Source organism: Strix aluco, chromosome Z (genome assembly GCF_031877795.1).
Source record: "Strix aluco isolate bStrAlu1 chromosome Z, bStrAlu1.hap1, whole genome shotgun sequence".
NCBI classification, from domain to species: domain Eukaryota; kingdom Metazoa; phylum Chordata; class Aves; order Strigiformes; family Strigidae; genus Strix; species Strix aluco.
Window position 1 is genome coordinate 49,904,514 of NC_133971.1, and position 16,887 is coordinate 49,921,400.

Sequence of the window (16,887 nt, forward strand, 5' to 3'; positions counted from 1 at the left end):
TGTCACGAATTTCTTAAACCCTACATTTTAAAATCTAAATACTTGGTGTTAAAATCAAGGTACTATATTATAGGCCTCAGTTTTTGCCAGACGTTGAAGATGACAGAAAGGCTTATAGGCTTGGAGACAGCTCATTAGCAGACCTACCTCTGACATAGACGCATCTCTCCCATTCCTCCTCCACTGAGGAAAAGCTGCAACAAATATCTTTGATCTCTGGAACAAAGCTTCTACCTAGAGTGAGCTGGAAGAGATTCCCCAGTCTAACCTGAGGTCACCCATAGTAGGAGCTGGTGATGATTGTAGTGCAGTGGTTGTGAGGTGGCTTGACTGTGACCCACCATACTCCATCCTTATGGCTTTATCACATGGTGGACCTGCAAACTGTCATCCTCAAGAGTAAAAGCTGTTGCAGTCTTCTCACTGCAGCACTCCCTCTATAACTTTGTAGTTATATGTTGAGAACAGTTCTCATCACTTATAGTTCTGTATAGCATACCTCAAGATTTTAGGGTTGTTTTTTCTTCGGGGCTTAATTTAGCAAAGTGCAAAGTCTAGCTGGAGTGGGTCTTGAGGTGTCTTTTAGGATGAGGTCCTGTGTGTGGCCAAATATACCCTTGATCAACTGTTACATCAACATATGTGTGTGTGGCTACCTTCATTTAAAACTCTTGCTGTGTAGTATCATGTTAATATAGAGCTTTGAAGTTTCCTTCCATATAAAAACACATTCTGTGGAGCTCAAAGTAAGACTGTCTCCCTACTTGTTGTTTCCTTCAGTAATAAGCATTTTGAAACCTTTTAATATTCAGTTATTTTTCTATCAATTTATATACCTTTATGAGTTTAGTTTTATTCTCTGTAACAGTATTATAGTTCCTACATTTTTTCTTTGGTGTATAATAACCTACTAGCTAAAAGCAGGATTGAAAGCCTCAGCCAGCTGGGTTCATGCTATTTACCTGATAAAATCAAGCAATGAAAGTCAGACACGAATACAGTAGTTCGTGTGTAAAAAAATGAAAGGTGGATAAATGAATAATTCATGCTTCCAAGTGAGTGACAATGGGAAACCCCTAAGCCTATCAGAAAACATGTAGGTAAGAATATAATTATATTTAGACAATGCTATCGTGCAGTTGCATGCAAATAATCAAAAAGTTGAAATTTACAACTTTATGATCTAAAAACAAAAATGAATTTGCTTCTATAAGCTCTTTACACCTCACTGAGTTAAGCAAAGCATAGTTAACTCCTTTCCGTTGGGAAAACTTGGAGATCAGGCTGTGGGAGGATGGAGTAATAACATATAAATATCAGGTCAGTGGAACGTTGTAGTATGCTCCCAGTTTGATCAACACCAACTTCTGAACTGTCTGCAGTGTATTTTTGTGGAATGACAGGGACTGTGAGAATTAATACCAAGAGATGTTGTGACTTACAAGAACTGAAATTTCCAAATAATGGGCTCTGAATGAGACTGGCTATTACTCCTCATGCATCGCCAGTGGTACCAGGAGTTTCCCAGATTCTTTCCCTTCTTCAAGATTATTGCAATTACTTCTTTCTGTAGAGACTTTGAACAAATTGTGCTGGCAGGAGCTGTCTGCTGATTGGTATGTTTCAGGCTTTTCCATGGGGCTGGCTTTTCCTGTCAATACTGAGAGGTTACAGAGTTCAGGATTGAGTAGCCTGTGACAGGAAGACTTCTATACAGCATGTTTTTCACTCAAGATTTTATGCATAACTGCAGAATGAGTAACAATTTCTGGGAAATGTCACTTTGCAGCATCCCTGGCTCTGCAGTCTGTGCCTATGATATGCTTGACATCGCCAATGTATTTACTGGGAGATTCAAAGAACAAAAGTCTCCAGACTCCACATGGACACCAGTTCCTGATGAACGAGTGCCCAAGCCCAGGTATGTTTCATGGATAGTGATATTGTTCTGTTCCTGCACCACAGAACAGAGGTTTTTGATAATTTGAACAGCCTTGTAAGTTGCAGATACAATTGAAGATACATGTTGTTAAAGAGAAGTTGAGTTGCATTTGGATCTAAGGTATGCAAGTGAAAATTTGTCCACTTAAGATTTGTGTAACATAAATCAGGCCAGCATCAGATCCACTTGGTCAGAATAATCTATCACTTAAGAGTGGTGTTACACACCTGCTGCAAATTGGTTCAGTAATAGATATTTATTTATATATCATTATATCATTACAAAGCCTGCACCAGTTCTGCGGTTTGCTGTTGTGTGGTTAACATGCAATTTATGTGCCACTGAGGATGCATCATGGGGAGGAAAAAAACAGCATTCCATCAAAATGGAGATTCAGTTTACCTCATTCCTCCTATGAGTTATTTTCCTTGCTTCTTCTTCCCTCCTCTTTGCATGTGGCTTCTCTATTACACTCTCTTCGTATTTCCTACAAGCACCCATTTCATGCAAGCTGCTGCTGACAGCCATTTGTTAACTCATTTACACCAGCGTCATTTTGCTCTGAGAATATAATACGAATGTAGATAAAGCAAATTAATTTATCTCAGTCAAGCTCTACCACCTTAATGTAAATTTTACATTGCTTCTGCTATCTCACATAACTTCAAAAGAAAAACAGATTTGAAGCTCTGTGGTGGCAACTGAGCTTCTGCCTAAATCCACATTTGGCCAATCATGTTTTAGAGTTGCCGAGTATAGTATTCCTGTGCTGTCTTTATTCTGAAGTTGTCATTCAAGAGAAGAGCCTGGAGGTGACTGGAAAATCTGGTAAATTCTGTGTCTGTTTTCAGTCTGAGCCTTAGTAAGGCACCCGTTAGCACTGTTGCTGGATTTTCTTCTCCTTTCTTCAGTGTTTCAACAACTTGTTGACATGATGGGCTGCCTTGGTAGTACAAGGCTGCACGAGGGCTCCGAGGTCATTTGTTTGGAACTCAGAGAGTATTGGCAGGGAAGGGGAAAAGGAGAAGAGACATCTTCTCTTTCAGAGGGAAGGAAGAAGAGAAAGTTGCATTATAAGTTCATGGGATGAGCCAATAGCAGGCTAACAGTTATGATGAAGATGGGGTAATACTGCTTCTTCTAAGCCAGCAGGAGATAACGTGAAGTGAATCGGTGAACCCTGTTTCGTGTATCTGCTTAATAGAAATAATCATTACTTCTAACTCATGTCGAAATGCATGAGAGGCACAAGACGCCTTTGAAATAAGGTCATTTATATTTGGATATCTCAGTATGGTGCAGAAACGTTACTGCTCCTATTGATCCTAATATTTCTCAGAAACATACCAGAGCCTTTCAGCGTCCTTGCTTCCCTTTTTGGCCAAGGTGCACAGCAGTGTTAACTTGATTTTATGTTTACTTGATTAAACCAGTTTTGAGATTAAAACAGGATTAATCCAATCATGTGATTAGGATTTAGGAGGAAATAGGCCTCCAGATTAGTTGTACCCTAGGCACCACAGTGCCAAAGGGCATACGCTGCTCCTTACAGTTCCCTGGGAATGTCACCTCCTGAATCAGTGCCCTTGCAAGGTCCTAGAAGACCAGTGATGCCCTTGGTTTCTCCTTCTGTCCCTCTATTGCTAATTCTATATGCAGTTACAAGACAACCAATATATTTTGGATACGAAGAGTCAGAGCACACAGTCTCTGCTTGTAGTGTTCATTGTGTGTGTGGGACCAGACTCATTGACCCAGCTAGTCCCCTCCAGTCCTTTGCTACCTTCTTACATAACATTTAGTTACCTGAGATTTTAATGTTTATCTAAATCTGAACAACAGATATAATAGGACCAGCACTATATTTTGTTCCAGTTAGCATTACTTCACTCGTGTCAGTGGCTCTACCCACGTCAGAGCAGATTAAAATTGGACACTGCATAATGTTTATGAGTGGGTGGTCCATCTTTCATCTTCCCATCTCACAGTGGCTCAAAAACTTGAAGAATCATAATGCTCTAGGAAATGGGATCAAATGGACCTTTTGTTGGAGAAAATAACCCACAAAATATTAATAACAAGCAAAGCATTTTGCTACTTCCTGTGTAGGAGGTGACCTGTCCAGGCAGGAAGGTTAAGTTACCTCTGAGGAGCAGGGTAGATTTTAGGAATAGGGTGAGCAGATTTGCATTTTAAGTTGTAGAAGAATGATTAGATAACTTTTCAGTGAAAGTCCTCAGTCCTCTGTCTTCCAGATTGAAAAGGGGTAAAACTAATGTTTACATGGATGCTTCCTGGGTTGTCTTCTCCACTAGTATGCTTTCTACCAGACAGGAATGAAAGCAAGCATTCTTTCACACATGCTAAAAAAAAAATCAAGTTCCTTTTGTATGTTGGGGACTGCTTTTGTTCCAGTAAAGAGCAGTCAACTAGGCAAATTATAGATCAGAAAGCACTTGTGCCAGTAGGCCGCATCAAGCCCAATGCACACATATAGTAATTAGGTTCCATGTGAGTGGATGAACTACAAACTGTGTGTGTCGCACTCCTGCTGAAGAAATGTCGGTGCTTTTAAGTGACATGTTAAGCCTTTTTGAGTGGAGGATAGAGCAGGATTTTAAGCTTCCCCTGAGGGGCTGAACAAGTCCACTAGTCTTCTCAATCATCCATTTAGATGCTTGTAATGCACATCAGATTTCACTGAGGGCTTCATTACAAAAGGAAATTTCCACTAGGCATCAAATAAGTGTTCTGGCTTTACCCTCTTGTTTTATTTAGGCCTGGTTGCTGTGCTGGCTCTACATCATTAGAAAAATATGTAACCTCTAACGAGTTCCCGGATGATACTCTGAACTTCATCAAAACACATCCACTGATGGATGAGGCTGTACCTTCCATTGTCAATCGACCCTGGTTCCTGAGAACAATGGTCAGGTGTGTACCTCCAGGTGGACTCTTGTCCTCATCATAGCTGTCAAGTTGTGCTAATAGTCTGGTTCAGAATACTCTCAAACTCAGTAAACATCCTTGGTGTGCTGGGCATGAATCCAGCTAGGAATGATAGCAGTGCTGAGCAGATGTCACAGAACTCCCTCAGCAGCTTTCAAGATAGGAAAAAACCTCAGTCCTTTCCAACCACGCTGTGCTGAAACCAGATCTTGGAGGAAATGCCGTGCAGGGAAGGTTGACCAGCCTTTTGGTTTATGGGTCAGTATTTGGGCAAGGATCAGCAGACAGCCCAGGCATTTGAACACAGGTTACAAACATGTCTGCCAGGATGTGTTCACAGGATATGAAGATGTCTGTCAGGATATGTACTGGTATGGTTTAATGTTTACAGAAGTGTACAGGCAGAAGTAGTCACATAATTTGTGTTCTTTCTATGGCAGCAAGAGAAAATTACTAATGAAGAGATTTGAACAGAGACTCATAAATCAGCAAGCGTCAAATACGCCATCCCCTTCCAATCAAAATACATTCCCACTCCGTGCTGTGGTCACTATACTACTTATCTACCCTCCAGTTGTAAACAGAATAATGTAACTAACTTTTGCCATATTTCCCTTTCTTCCTCCATACAAGGGTAGAGTTTTGTGCTGGATAGTGTTTAGCTCTGGAAGGGCCTGACTTAGTTTTAGTAACATATATTCCATCAGGTTTTTATGTCAGGTTCTGTACCTCCAACCAAAGATGAGAGCAGCAAGCTCTGCAGAGCACCTTCCTTTGATCGCCAGTACCAGGTAACTGGTACCAAATCACCAGTACTCATTTTCAATAAATTACATAGTTCCAAGATTCAATATCACCTCTGCACTGAACTTGCTTAGTGGCAGTTTTGTGATTATTTTTAGTGAGGTAAAATGGTGTTTAGTGTCTCACTATTGCACTGGCACAGCTTTTCTTGCCAAAAAAGTTGTATGTAGATCATTATCGCTGCTTTTAATGTGACAGAACTTGCAATTAAAAATAAATTTCACTTGATGATTTTCTTTCCCTGCCAGAGGAAGTCACCAGACTAGTACTTTGCTTTTGATTGGAAAGACTCTTAGCACCCCTTTAGCTTTCTGCAAACACTTCTGCTATCTATTGGACATAGGGACATGCAAACAAACACACAAAAATTCCCTACTATTTGGGGAGCCAAACTGGTATAGTCTTTGTTAACTTATAGGGTTATTCAGCTAGGAAAAGTGCTTAAATATGTTAGATAGTTGTTAAAAGGCTACCACACAGTTATCTGAAGTGGAGAAAGTGATAAAATAAAATAACAATCTGATCCCAAGTGATGCAAAATGCTGTATTGTTCTTCTAGATACCGCCTGACCAAGATTGCTGTGGACTCTGCTGCTGGGCCGTATCAGAACTACACCGTGGTTTTCTTGGGATCAGAGAAAGGAATCATCCTGAAGTTCTTGGCACGGACAGGAAACAGTGGTTTCCTAAATGACAGCCTTTTCCTGGAGGAGATGAACGTTTACAATCCTGAAAAGTGTGTATATCTGATTCTTTGTACTCATGTATGGGTGACTTTGAACTCCCGGTTTCCCAGAGAGTAGGTTGTCCCACAAAACGGGAAGTGGTTAGAGAAGCCAAGTTTTTTGAGTAATTTTAAATTGTTTGGTGAGGGGATGTCTGCTTATCAGTCTCTACATTGCAATAAGATATTTTTTATTCAGTATGTGTAGAAAATAGCCCATCCTCTGCAGTAGTTGATGGATAATTAAAAGTGAAGTTATGCAAAGGAACTTTAATTTTCTGATCCTGTAAAAAACCTGATTCCTCTCCAAATAACTCAACAAACAGCAAGCCACTTTCCAAGGGAAATTTCCCACATTTCAGCCTTCCTCAAATATGCCTAAGGGGGCTTTGAAGTGGGCCATAATCATGCAGAAATTTCAGCTACTTTGAGTGGTGGAGAAGAATAAACACAAAAAACGAAGGGCTCTCAGAAAGCTTGTCTGGTGTGCCGTCTCTATCCACTCCTTATTCCCCTGTCCCATGCATTTTTAATACTCACTTATATGTCTGTCAGTGTTTTAGTGGCTATTGTGTGTTCTTTTTCCTTGGTTTGTTCAATTCTACCTTTCTCAGGGTTTTTTTGTAGGAGTTGTTTTCGGGGTGTTTTTTCAGCTTGAGGCATCATTAACTTTCCATCTGGTTTCCCAGCAGAACTCATGTATAACCTTATCTCACTTTTTTTCGAATCAGGTGCAGCTACGACAGTGTAGAGGACAAACGGATTGTGGGCATGCAGCTTGACAAGCCAAGCAGTGCCCTGTATGTCGCCTTCTCCACCTGTGTCATCAAGGTTCCCTTGGGACGTTGTGAGCGTCATGGCAAATGCAAAAAGTACGTGTTTTCTGTCAGAAGCTTGCACACCAGGCATGGGGAAGGTGGGAGCACTTACGAATGCCACCTTGTATTCTTCTTTCTCAAGGGCCTGCATAGCCTCCAGAGACCCCTACTGCGGATGGGTGAAGGAGAGTGGGGTGTGCACACAGCTGGTCCTTGGCTCCAAGTGAGTAAGAGCTCTGGCTGGACAGGTCGTGAAGCTCTGGTGGTGGCGCCGGGCAGTCTTGGGCAGAGCTATTTGAAACATGAGGCTCTGAGGGAAGGAAAAATGTGGGAAGTGTTTGTTTCTACCTTATTTGCATTCACCTCTGAAATGTCTCACAAATTTTTCTGACGTGAACTGTCAGCTGATTGTAACTGATGAAAGAGGAGGAAGAAGAAAATGAAAGAGCTGTACTAAGGTCCGTGTGTTATTGAAAGGAGGGAACTGGATGGCTGTGTCTGGACCAGCCCACACTGGAGCCATCACAGCTGATTAAAGAGGCAATAGAATCCAAATTAAATTACTGAAGCAATTTGTCCACTGCAAACAAAACCAGTCCTTCTAATTTAGTGTGCATTACTAAGAGGAATCACAGAGCACAGTAAGAGCTCTGATTCAGAGAAGTGCTGGATCTCCCCTTGCTTAACAGTAGAATTTAATTATTTTATAATAATGAAAGTCTGTGAAGGTTTGTTTAAATGTGGTTACTAAAGCCTCCTTGCAGGGAGCAGACCCACTTCAGAGCTCTCATTTCTTGGCAACATCTGACACACCTCATGCTTGCCCACTCTGAGGTACAGCTATACTTCCTCAAGGCAGTGGTGGAAGTGTAGCACAAACATCACACAACCTCAACAGCCCCACAGCTGACCCCACTTAACCTTGCTTCTGTACAGGTCTTCAGTATATAATGGATGAGTTATCATCTCTGTGCTTGTGTCAAGTTCTTAATTAGCTATTTGAATTCAAATTGTTTTGGCCACTGGGGATGCTATAGCTATATCTGTCTGTATATGCTTTACATATACAGACAGTCCAGTGTGGACTGTTCCTGACTGGACATTTGGTAGAATAATGTTAAAATGCACCTGTGTCCGTATCAGGTTTTCTCAGCATTGCCAAAGTGCTTGAGTCTTCTTGCACTTCCGTGGCAAGTTGTAGGGGACTTCTGTACCTTACTGTTAAAAGCAGCTCCTGTGTTTATCAATAGATCCATCAAGACAGAAGCAGTGCAGCTTGCAGTGGTGCAGTCCAGAGGCAAGCAAGGCAGGTCACTTTCTGTCCAATGCATAGCATGTAGGAAGGAGATCCAGATCAGCTGTGAAGATGTCTGATGAACTTCTAAACTAGTCAACAGGAGGCAGAGATGTTAGGTGCCCTCCTAGAGTAGGTGACAGTTGAGCAGGAGTTTTAAGAACATGGAGTTGGGAATGAGGTGCTTGCAAGGGTAATTATGCCTCAAGGGCAGTATCCTAGCTAATATAGACAAGGGCTTTTGTTGAAGGCTTTCCAAGGCTCTTGTCATTCACCTTTGACCATACAGGAAGTTGGAAAAACAGTTTCACTAGTTATCCAAAATCCCAGGCAGAGGTTAGGAGTGTAAACTGGGCATGTCAGCTAGAATAGCCTGTGAGTGTTTTTCAGTAGAGCCACTTGAGTTCAGTGGAATGCTTTCTGTGGACTGGACCTTACATCTTGCAGCCTCATCCAGCGCAGTACCTAAATGATTGCTGAGATGCAGGTTGTCTTCCCCCAACACAGTGCCTACTCAATGGGTTAGCTTCCTTCTCATGTCAGTGTCAGTGCACCTTGTCTGCTATATGGATGAGTTAAGGTAGGATCATAATTGCTCCTGATAATATTACATATTATAGACATATTCATATATATATTATATTATAGATATATGCATATCTATATATAGATATATAGATTCATTCATATATTAAAAAATATAAATCTGTTTTCCTCTCTCAACAATGAGGCATGCAGTGGATTTTTAAAAAGTAATAATAAAAAGACAAAGCATCATCAGAAGCCGAGAAATCATTAAGCAGTGATGAATAACTTGAATGTCTGTGTTGCAATTTTTCAGCCTTTGAATGGAAGTTCCAAAGAAATGGCCAGTTTCACGGTGGGGCTTTATTCAGTTGCACGTGTGATAATTTCTTTCTGGTAGTGCCTGTGTGACTGTTGTTATTCATACTGTTTTGTTTCTTTCTGTTATTTAGACTGGCATTTGAACAGGACATAGAACATGGCAATACAGATGGCCTGGGTGACTGCCAAAGTAAGCAAAGCTTTTACCCTCTATTTACCATGTGTCACAGCATCCCTTTGAATGCCTCAAATCACCATTACCTGTCAGGCATTCTTTTGTACAATGTAAGCCACAACAGGAACAGCAACTGAGCCTAATGATGCAGGTTCAGAAGAGCAATGGTTGTTTAAATGTATTTAAAGAAGATAGCCTGGTTGGTGTGATTTTTACAAATACTGGATTTCAAAGCAGTTGTGTAGTGAGAAAACCTCAGTTCTAGAGGATATTCATTATAGCAAAGGCATAATGAATTGTGTGTTCATTGTCTTTATTAGCCATGGTGGTTGGGTCGTTTATGTAGAAATGGCTTGGTTTCTTGGTGTAGACCGTGATTTGAACTACATTCCCATGCAGGACAGGGAGACAGTGAAATATACCTTCAGCTTTCAATCTGGATCAAGAAGTGGGAACTATTTAGTTTGTGAATCTTAGTGGATTTTACACACAGGGTGGACAACATAATGGTATTAAGGGTCAGGCACTACTGACCTTGCCTGAGAAATTTTAATGGTAAACCTTAGGTACTGACATTGTGAGTTAGAAGCTTAAACACAGTCTTTAAACATTTATGTTTTGCACTGAGATGCTTAAATGTGCACAGCTTGCACTGCTTGCATGCTGTTTCCTGAGGCTTGAGGAGTACCAACATCTGATCAGGACAGCTCTCGTTCGAAATGTTCTTGCTAAGGTTGGTTTAATTCTGAACCCCAAATATTATTATACCTTATGAAATCAAGAATCACATTCTTTTCAGTGTAATCTGCACTGATGCTTGTAGATGCAATAAAATTACTGAAGCTGAGGAAGTAATGTACAGTGAGAGAGTCACTACTTTAGGAATACAGAGCAAAATAACAGAGGTCTAGAATGTGCAGTGGGATACAGTGCAGGCCAGCTGCTCTGGAGAAAGCCAGGACCTTCTCATGCCTTGTGCATCCTTGTTCAAGAGCCATTTATTACTGTGATCACTGTGCTTGAACGAGTACAAGGATTTAGCCTCTGCGTGTCCCCCATCTCAGCTACACCTCTCTCTGCCTCTGCTCTAAGATAGGGTTACGTAGGCTGTCTCTAAGTATGTTGAAGGAGGTGTACACATAGTCCCTCCTGTGCTCCTGTAAAATGGGTTAGCACCAAAATCAGGTCAGTTCCCAGCTGGTGCAACTTTGCCCTTTTCAGCCAGTTCTACTCTCCTTGGGCAAATAGGTTAGAAAGGAGTGGAGTGTACCTGATACCAGTTAAATATAGAAGAAGGGTAGGAAATTATTCAGAAGCAGCACACTGTGCTCATGGACAGATATCTGCTCCTGTGCAGAGAGCAACAAAGCCCATACCCTGCTTAAGTCCCTCTTTAGCCCTGAATGATGCATTGAACCTTGACACTGCACAGGGGTAGATTTCGCTCCCTGCTAACCCAGCTGATCTTATTACTTCATGTGGTCTTGGGTCATGTGAGTTTTGTCCTCACTGATTCACATTGCCGGCTGAATCACTTGTAGTGTCTTGCATTAGATTTGGACTTGATCTTGCAAAGAAACCCATGGCAGGGAGGGCACTAGCCTTCCCACTTGCTATCCCTTGCACAGGGCTGGTCATGAACACTTTCAAAGCCGGACATTGGTTTTGTTTATATCTGAATATTAGTTTTGCCTGGGTCCTTAGGGTACTAATCACATACATATAAATATCAGCTGAAGCATAAAAGGTTGCTAGCAGCAAACTATTAAAAAGAAAAAATGAGAGAGAAATAATGATTTTTCCCCTGTTATTTGTCTTTCAGATTCCTTCGTAGCCCTGAATGGTAAGGAAGTTCTTAGTTTCATTATTTACTGACAGCAAATCCATTTTGGAGGAATCACTTTTTACTAAACTTTTAAGTATTTTCATACTTTTGTTTTATTTAATGTTTCTTCCCAATTTATTTTGTTCATAGACATTTCAACTGCTTCACCTGATCATGAAATGTCTTACGACACAGTGTATGGTCAGTTTATGGGTGTTTTTAAAAATTCTCCCCAGATTCTTGTGTTAGATAGTAGTTCCTGTACTCAAATAGCTGTTACCCTTTTTGACTTGTTTTGTCTTGGTTTTGAGGGCCTGATTCACTAATTACAACTAGGATTAAGTCATACCTCTTGATTTTCAATCCCTCTTTTCTAGTCCTCCCTCAAAACTGTCTTCATTGAATTAAAGTCAAATATGGCCTACTTTAATGGCATACCAGAAGACATCATTAAGAGCATGCTTCATCTGAACACTCAGACAAAGGAACACTTGAGTACAGTGATGCATCTTACCTGTTTGCCAGGAAAAACAAGATAGCAGCTCACATCTCAGTCATGAGTCGTCCAGGCTGGTGTCATTGACTGCTACAGCAACCAGTCAGAGGTACCTTAGGGAAAGGAGAGGAACTGTCACTGGGTTACAGAAAGATCTCCCATAAGGAAAATCAGCCTGTTACCCATGTGAGTTGAGACTGGGTTATGCCTTGATTGCTGAAGGTTCCTGTCACTTCTAGGGTGAGTCATTTATGTTGTCCATGCTTGCAGTATCTTAATGCCTGAATGGGGCCTAATCTGTTAAAAAAAAAGGGGATTCATATAGCAAATTAAATGACCTGATCTGAAGAGGAGCATTTCTGCAAGCCTAGAGTAGCAGTTTCCCATGAGGCAGCTCTTAATCTGTGCTCACAGTACTTTCCACCACTTTGTTCTGTATGTTTGGAAGTGGATTACACTGATACTTGAAGTGCAGAATAAATGTCTTCATGAGGAATTATTGCAGAATAAATAATCACTTTAAATTCAAACCTAGACTTAGATTGCAATAGTTTCTCTTTATAGACATCCTGATCAAAGACAAGTACTCACAAGCTAAGAGGATGTGTGGTATTGCTCCCAGTGAAGTCAATAGCAAATTTCCATGTGGGATGGGAGCTTGCTTGTGAAGTTGCTTTCAGGCTGTACAAGACTAGCAGTTCATCAGACCTAGGGAAAATTAACCATATGTTTGGCTGAATGTAGCAAGAGGTAGATTAATGTGCAGTTGCGATGAGCATTTAATTGATCCTTTAATCTTGTGCCTGCAAAATATGTAGGTACAAAACAGAACCAATGGCAGCTCAGTACAGCAGCATATAAATAACTGGAGGCAAAGTAATACTGTTCAACATTTGTAAAAATAAAATCAAATTTCCTGTGTTGTTTATTACCAGGAAATGGAAAACGTGCAGGTGAAACTTGTTTGAAAGTATGATAATGAAAACCTGTGAAGGGAATGTACAAAATCAAAGACAAGTCGAGACTTCATAATATATGGAAGACTTCTGGTTTCATATGCATATACAGCTTGTACTTTCTTTCATTTGAAAATTGCTATATTTCCAATGCACAGAGCAGTAATTAAAGAACAGTAATATTAAAATCTGTACTGCTGAATATAAAGATAAAGAAAATGGCCTTGGGCACACTGCTGATGTGCCAGAAATGTTCTACGTTTCCTGCTTCTAAGTGCATTTGTCGGCTGCACAGTTATAGGTGTGGGGCTATAGTTCTGGATCTTGTCAGCTACCATATTAGTAGGGACTTTAGCAAAAACTGTTATTTTAATCTGACCAAGAAAGCAGAAGAGTGATTCAAGTGAGCAGCAGAGTGAAAAAAGCAGCAGTCCCAGGGAGCACAGGTAACAAAAGGGAGTTCATTTTACTGTCCAGGCATGTCAAGCCCAAAGACAGACTATGTGAATTAACCCAGCTCTTAAAGCAGTACCCTACAGCCAGATGCAATAGAGAAATGCTGACCCACATGAGCATTGGTTCCCATTCGTGCCCTGTCTTTCATGGATTATTTCACTGACCATCCTCAGGTACATCCTGATAACGTGGTCTCTAGGCAAGTCAGCTCTTCCTTTTATGGGTTTGTTAAAATACCCATTCTGATATTACTGCAGTCAGTCTTTCTTTTCACTTACCATGGCAAAATACGAAAGGGAATGTGCTAGTCACCTCTACTGATCTTCCACATGAGGAATGTTAAAAATTCCAGCATGAGGTGGTAAACTAGTCTCAGTAAATATGTTCGTGTTTGCTAACTGTAGTGACTGCTCTGAGTAATTTTTTTCTTGAGAAAATGAAAATTTTATAAATGCTGCATTTTAATGTTACTGAGTACAGTTAAATGCATAAGTAAATGGTATTTCATAATAGATTAAACCTCAGAACTCTGGAATATACCAGAATGCCAAGCGAGTGAATGCTCAGGGTGCTTTTGGATCCAGTGGGTTAAATATATCCAAAGGCATCTGAAACTCCAGTTGCAAAAGAAGTCTTAAGGCCTGATTCCCTTGATTATTCCACTATAAATCAGCTTACTTCAACAGACTTACTGCAAATCTGTAGCAGTGTGAGTGAAAGGAGAACCAAGCCCTTAATCTTTGCATTCTTGGCATCAGCGTCTTCCTGAATTTGGCAGGTGGGCTCTGTTTTCTGGGCAGTTTCATGTGATTGGTTGTAAACAATTAAAGTGCAAAATCCACACAGGTGACTGTTCAAGTGCATCCTTTTTGACACCCAAGGAGGAGATAGCAGGCTAGGTCAGAGAAAAATTATGCAAGAGCCACATATTTAAGCAAGGAGATTAGGCTAGATTCCTCTGCAAAATTGTAAGCAGCTTCAATTACCTTTGGAAACGTCAATTCTTAGTGAATTGGGCCCTTATTTTACCCCCTAGCCATAGTCCTTTCTCCCTCTGTAGTATTGATTTAGCCTTTCCCCCTAATTGTCTAATTAGGTTGCTATAGCTGTTAATAGGATAGTGTGCAGACATCTTAACCTCTGAGATCCTAATGACTCGTGCATATTAGAGCAACTATCAAATACATATTGAATCCTTGTCTTTGTTTTAAACCTGCAAAAAACCTCCGTATATTTTACAAGTGCACTTCAGAAAGAGCTATAGTTACAGAAGTGCAGCCCTTCTGAATCATTATCCGTGCCTGTAGACACTAAGTGCTTTTTACTCTCCTTCTGTTACTTGATTACAGCACTCCAAATGAAAAGTTTCTGCAAATAATGGAAGCACCTAAACCAGATTTTTTTAAAACTGTGTCTATTTTGATTTTTACATGTTTGTTTTAAACAAAGAAGTTCGAAAAGCACTGTGTCTGCAGTTTTTCAGATTGTTTTAAAACAAAGGCAGAATTGGTTTTTTAGCTGTTTAGTTATTAACCGATATTAACATAGAGGTACTGGTCACGTCTCAGATATGCTTAAAACCTCTTTAAATTGCAGTGAAGTCTATTTACATAGTCACAGTGGTAAAAATGGTGTAATGGAAAAAAAAAAGGCCCACTACATGTTGCAAACTATACAGCACATTGTAAGGTTTAATAATGGCTGTGTATGAGAGGGCCAGGACTGGATTGCCTGCCACTTCAGGCTTTTCTCTGTTTATGAGAGAAACTTAACTAGCTCATCCATTTGTGATGCCACTCTGCTCAGAGGTGAAATTCACCCAGCAGGACTGGCTATCCAGGCACTTACAGGACACAGTGATACTTGCTTATGGGAGCAGCCACTGCCCAGTAGTATTTCCAGAATACAGCTCTAACACAAGTGGAACAGCCTGTTAAGGTCTGATCTGCTCCTGCCCTGCTTCTTCAAAATCTAGTGAAAAAAAGTTTATCTCGATTAGGTGTGGAAGGTTGTTTCTCAGTTGTTTCTCAGCAAATAGACTGATTTCTCACATCTGTATGAAACCCTTCTTTACCTAACGACCATCTGGTACACATTAATATCTTCACAAAGCCGTAGCTTTCCGTTATGAAGAAGTTCTCTATGTATTTGCAGCATGTGGTCCAGGAAACCTTTTTTTTTTTTTTTTTCCAGAAAATGTGTCCCTTGGGCATATATTTCCTTTAGATTACTGCATTAAGAAATGTTTTTCTTTAACCATACTTATGGCTTTTCCTTAGAATTTCCCCTTTAAGCACACCTAAAGTGTCTGGACAGAGGTATGGACGTATAAATGCATATCAAACACAGGCATAAAATATGTTTGCTGCTTAGCAAGATTTTCTTCTCTTTTACCTCCTTATCAAGCTATGACTAATTGCTTTCTTGTTTTGAGTGCAGCACTATTTGTAGGTTGAACAAATATTGTACACCTCATTGTGGTTGCTGAATGGGTTTTAACTTAGAGACTGGAACTCCATGAATGCTGGCACTGTGGTTTAGTACTTAGGGAAAAGAAGACATGGAAATCTCATAATTTCCATTTTCTGGCCTGTTCTCTGTCTTGTTATTTCTCTTACTTCTTGGGGATAAGCACAGGAGTTGACAAGCGTAAAATGGTGTAGGGGTGAACACTTTCACGCTGCATCATATTCTTGCTTCAGGAGGGCACATGTGTTCAGTCGCTGGACCTCTACGTGTCCTTTGGAAACAAGCAGCCCTGCTGCAAGACTGTTGTGGAGGAGGCAGCATGTTTGGATCAGAGTCCATCATCCATCTAAGTGTGTGTTATCAATGCTCCCACCCATGCTGTAGCTTATGAAAACCTTTTCAAAGTGGGTAATATTTGGCTTGTCTTTTCTATATAAGCGACATTAAAAGCTCTGTCTTCAGCAAAATACAGCCTTTAATTCACTGTGTTAAAGAAAGACGGCCGGGAGAAACCACACTTCCTATCATGAGAGGTAGAAAATAATCCAGTACGCTTACCAGTATAAGCCTTCAGCCTGAGGTCCAGAGCTAAATTGTATAATGTTTAGGTGTAGTAGCTGAAGGTTGGCTTTGTGGTGAGAACACCATGAATTTGACCAATTCTCCTTGTGAAGCATACCAGTTAAAGGAGTTAGTTGTGTCCACGTTCTATGCAAAACACAGTCAAAAGTGCTGCCACTAGTGCTGTGCAATATATCAAAAGGACTCCTCGAAAATATACAGAGGAGCACAGATATTTTCTTCCTCTAAGACCATTAATATTCAGCAGGACTTCTTTAAATCATAGCAGCATCTTAATAGGAGTTGCAGGTTTTTTGCTGACTTCATCAGTGGTTCAACCCCATGAAGCTGGTGAAAGGGCTGGATAAAACGAAGCACATGGGTGCATAAAAAAGCTTGGGAGCATTGGTGGCCAACATTTAGATTTTTGATTGCTGGAGTGGAATTAGGGATCTAGGTTCATCAGCTCTCTCTGCACTTCTGAGAACTGGGGCTGATGGCTTTAGAAGCCATTTAAAGCAGCCTTTTTGACATGCAGCTTCTGAAAGCTTAATGCTTATCCAGTGACTGTT

At 40.6% G+C, this 16,887-nt stretch overlaps 1 protein-coding gene across 5 annotated transcripts in view; it reads left to right on the forward strand.

Moving 5' to 3' along the window:
- The window catches only part of SEMA6A (semaphorin 6A), a 115,412-nt gene that overhangs the window by 70,658 nt on the left and 27,867 nt on the right, over positions 1–16,887 (forward strand). For 2 of the 5 annotated variants that reach the window (XM_074812453.1, XM_074812456.1), the window contains 8 exons: positions 1,790–1,921; positions 4,721–4,876; positions 6,255–6,431; positions 7,151–7,291; positions 7,380–7,460; positions 9,509–9,567; positions 11,375–11,395; positions 11,528–11,578. In XM_074812453.1, the coding sequence (XP_074668554.1) occupies positions 1,790–1,921; positions 4,721–4,876; positions 6,255–6,431; positions 7,151–7,291; positions 7,380–7,460; positions 9,509–9,567; positions 11,375–11,395; positions 11,528–11,578 (818 nt within the window). The remainder of the gene's footprint in view (positions 1–1,789; positions 1,922–4,720; positions 4,877–6,254; positions 6,432–7,150; positions 7,292–7,379; positions 7,461–9,508; positions 9,568–11,374; positions 11,396–11,527; positions 11,579–16,887) is intronic. The other 3 variants (XM_074812454.1, XM_074812455.1, XM_074812457.1) reach the window with 2 other exon arrangements.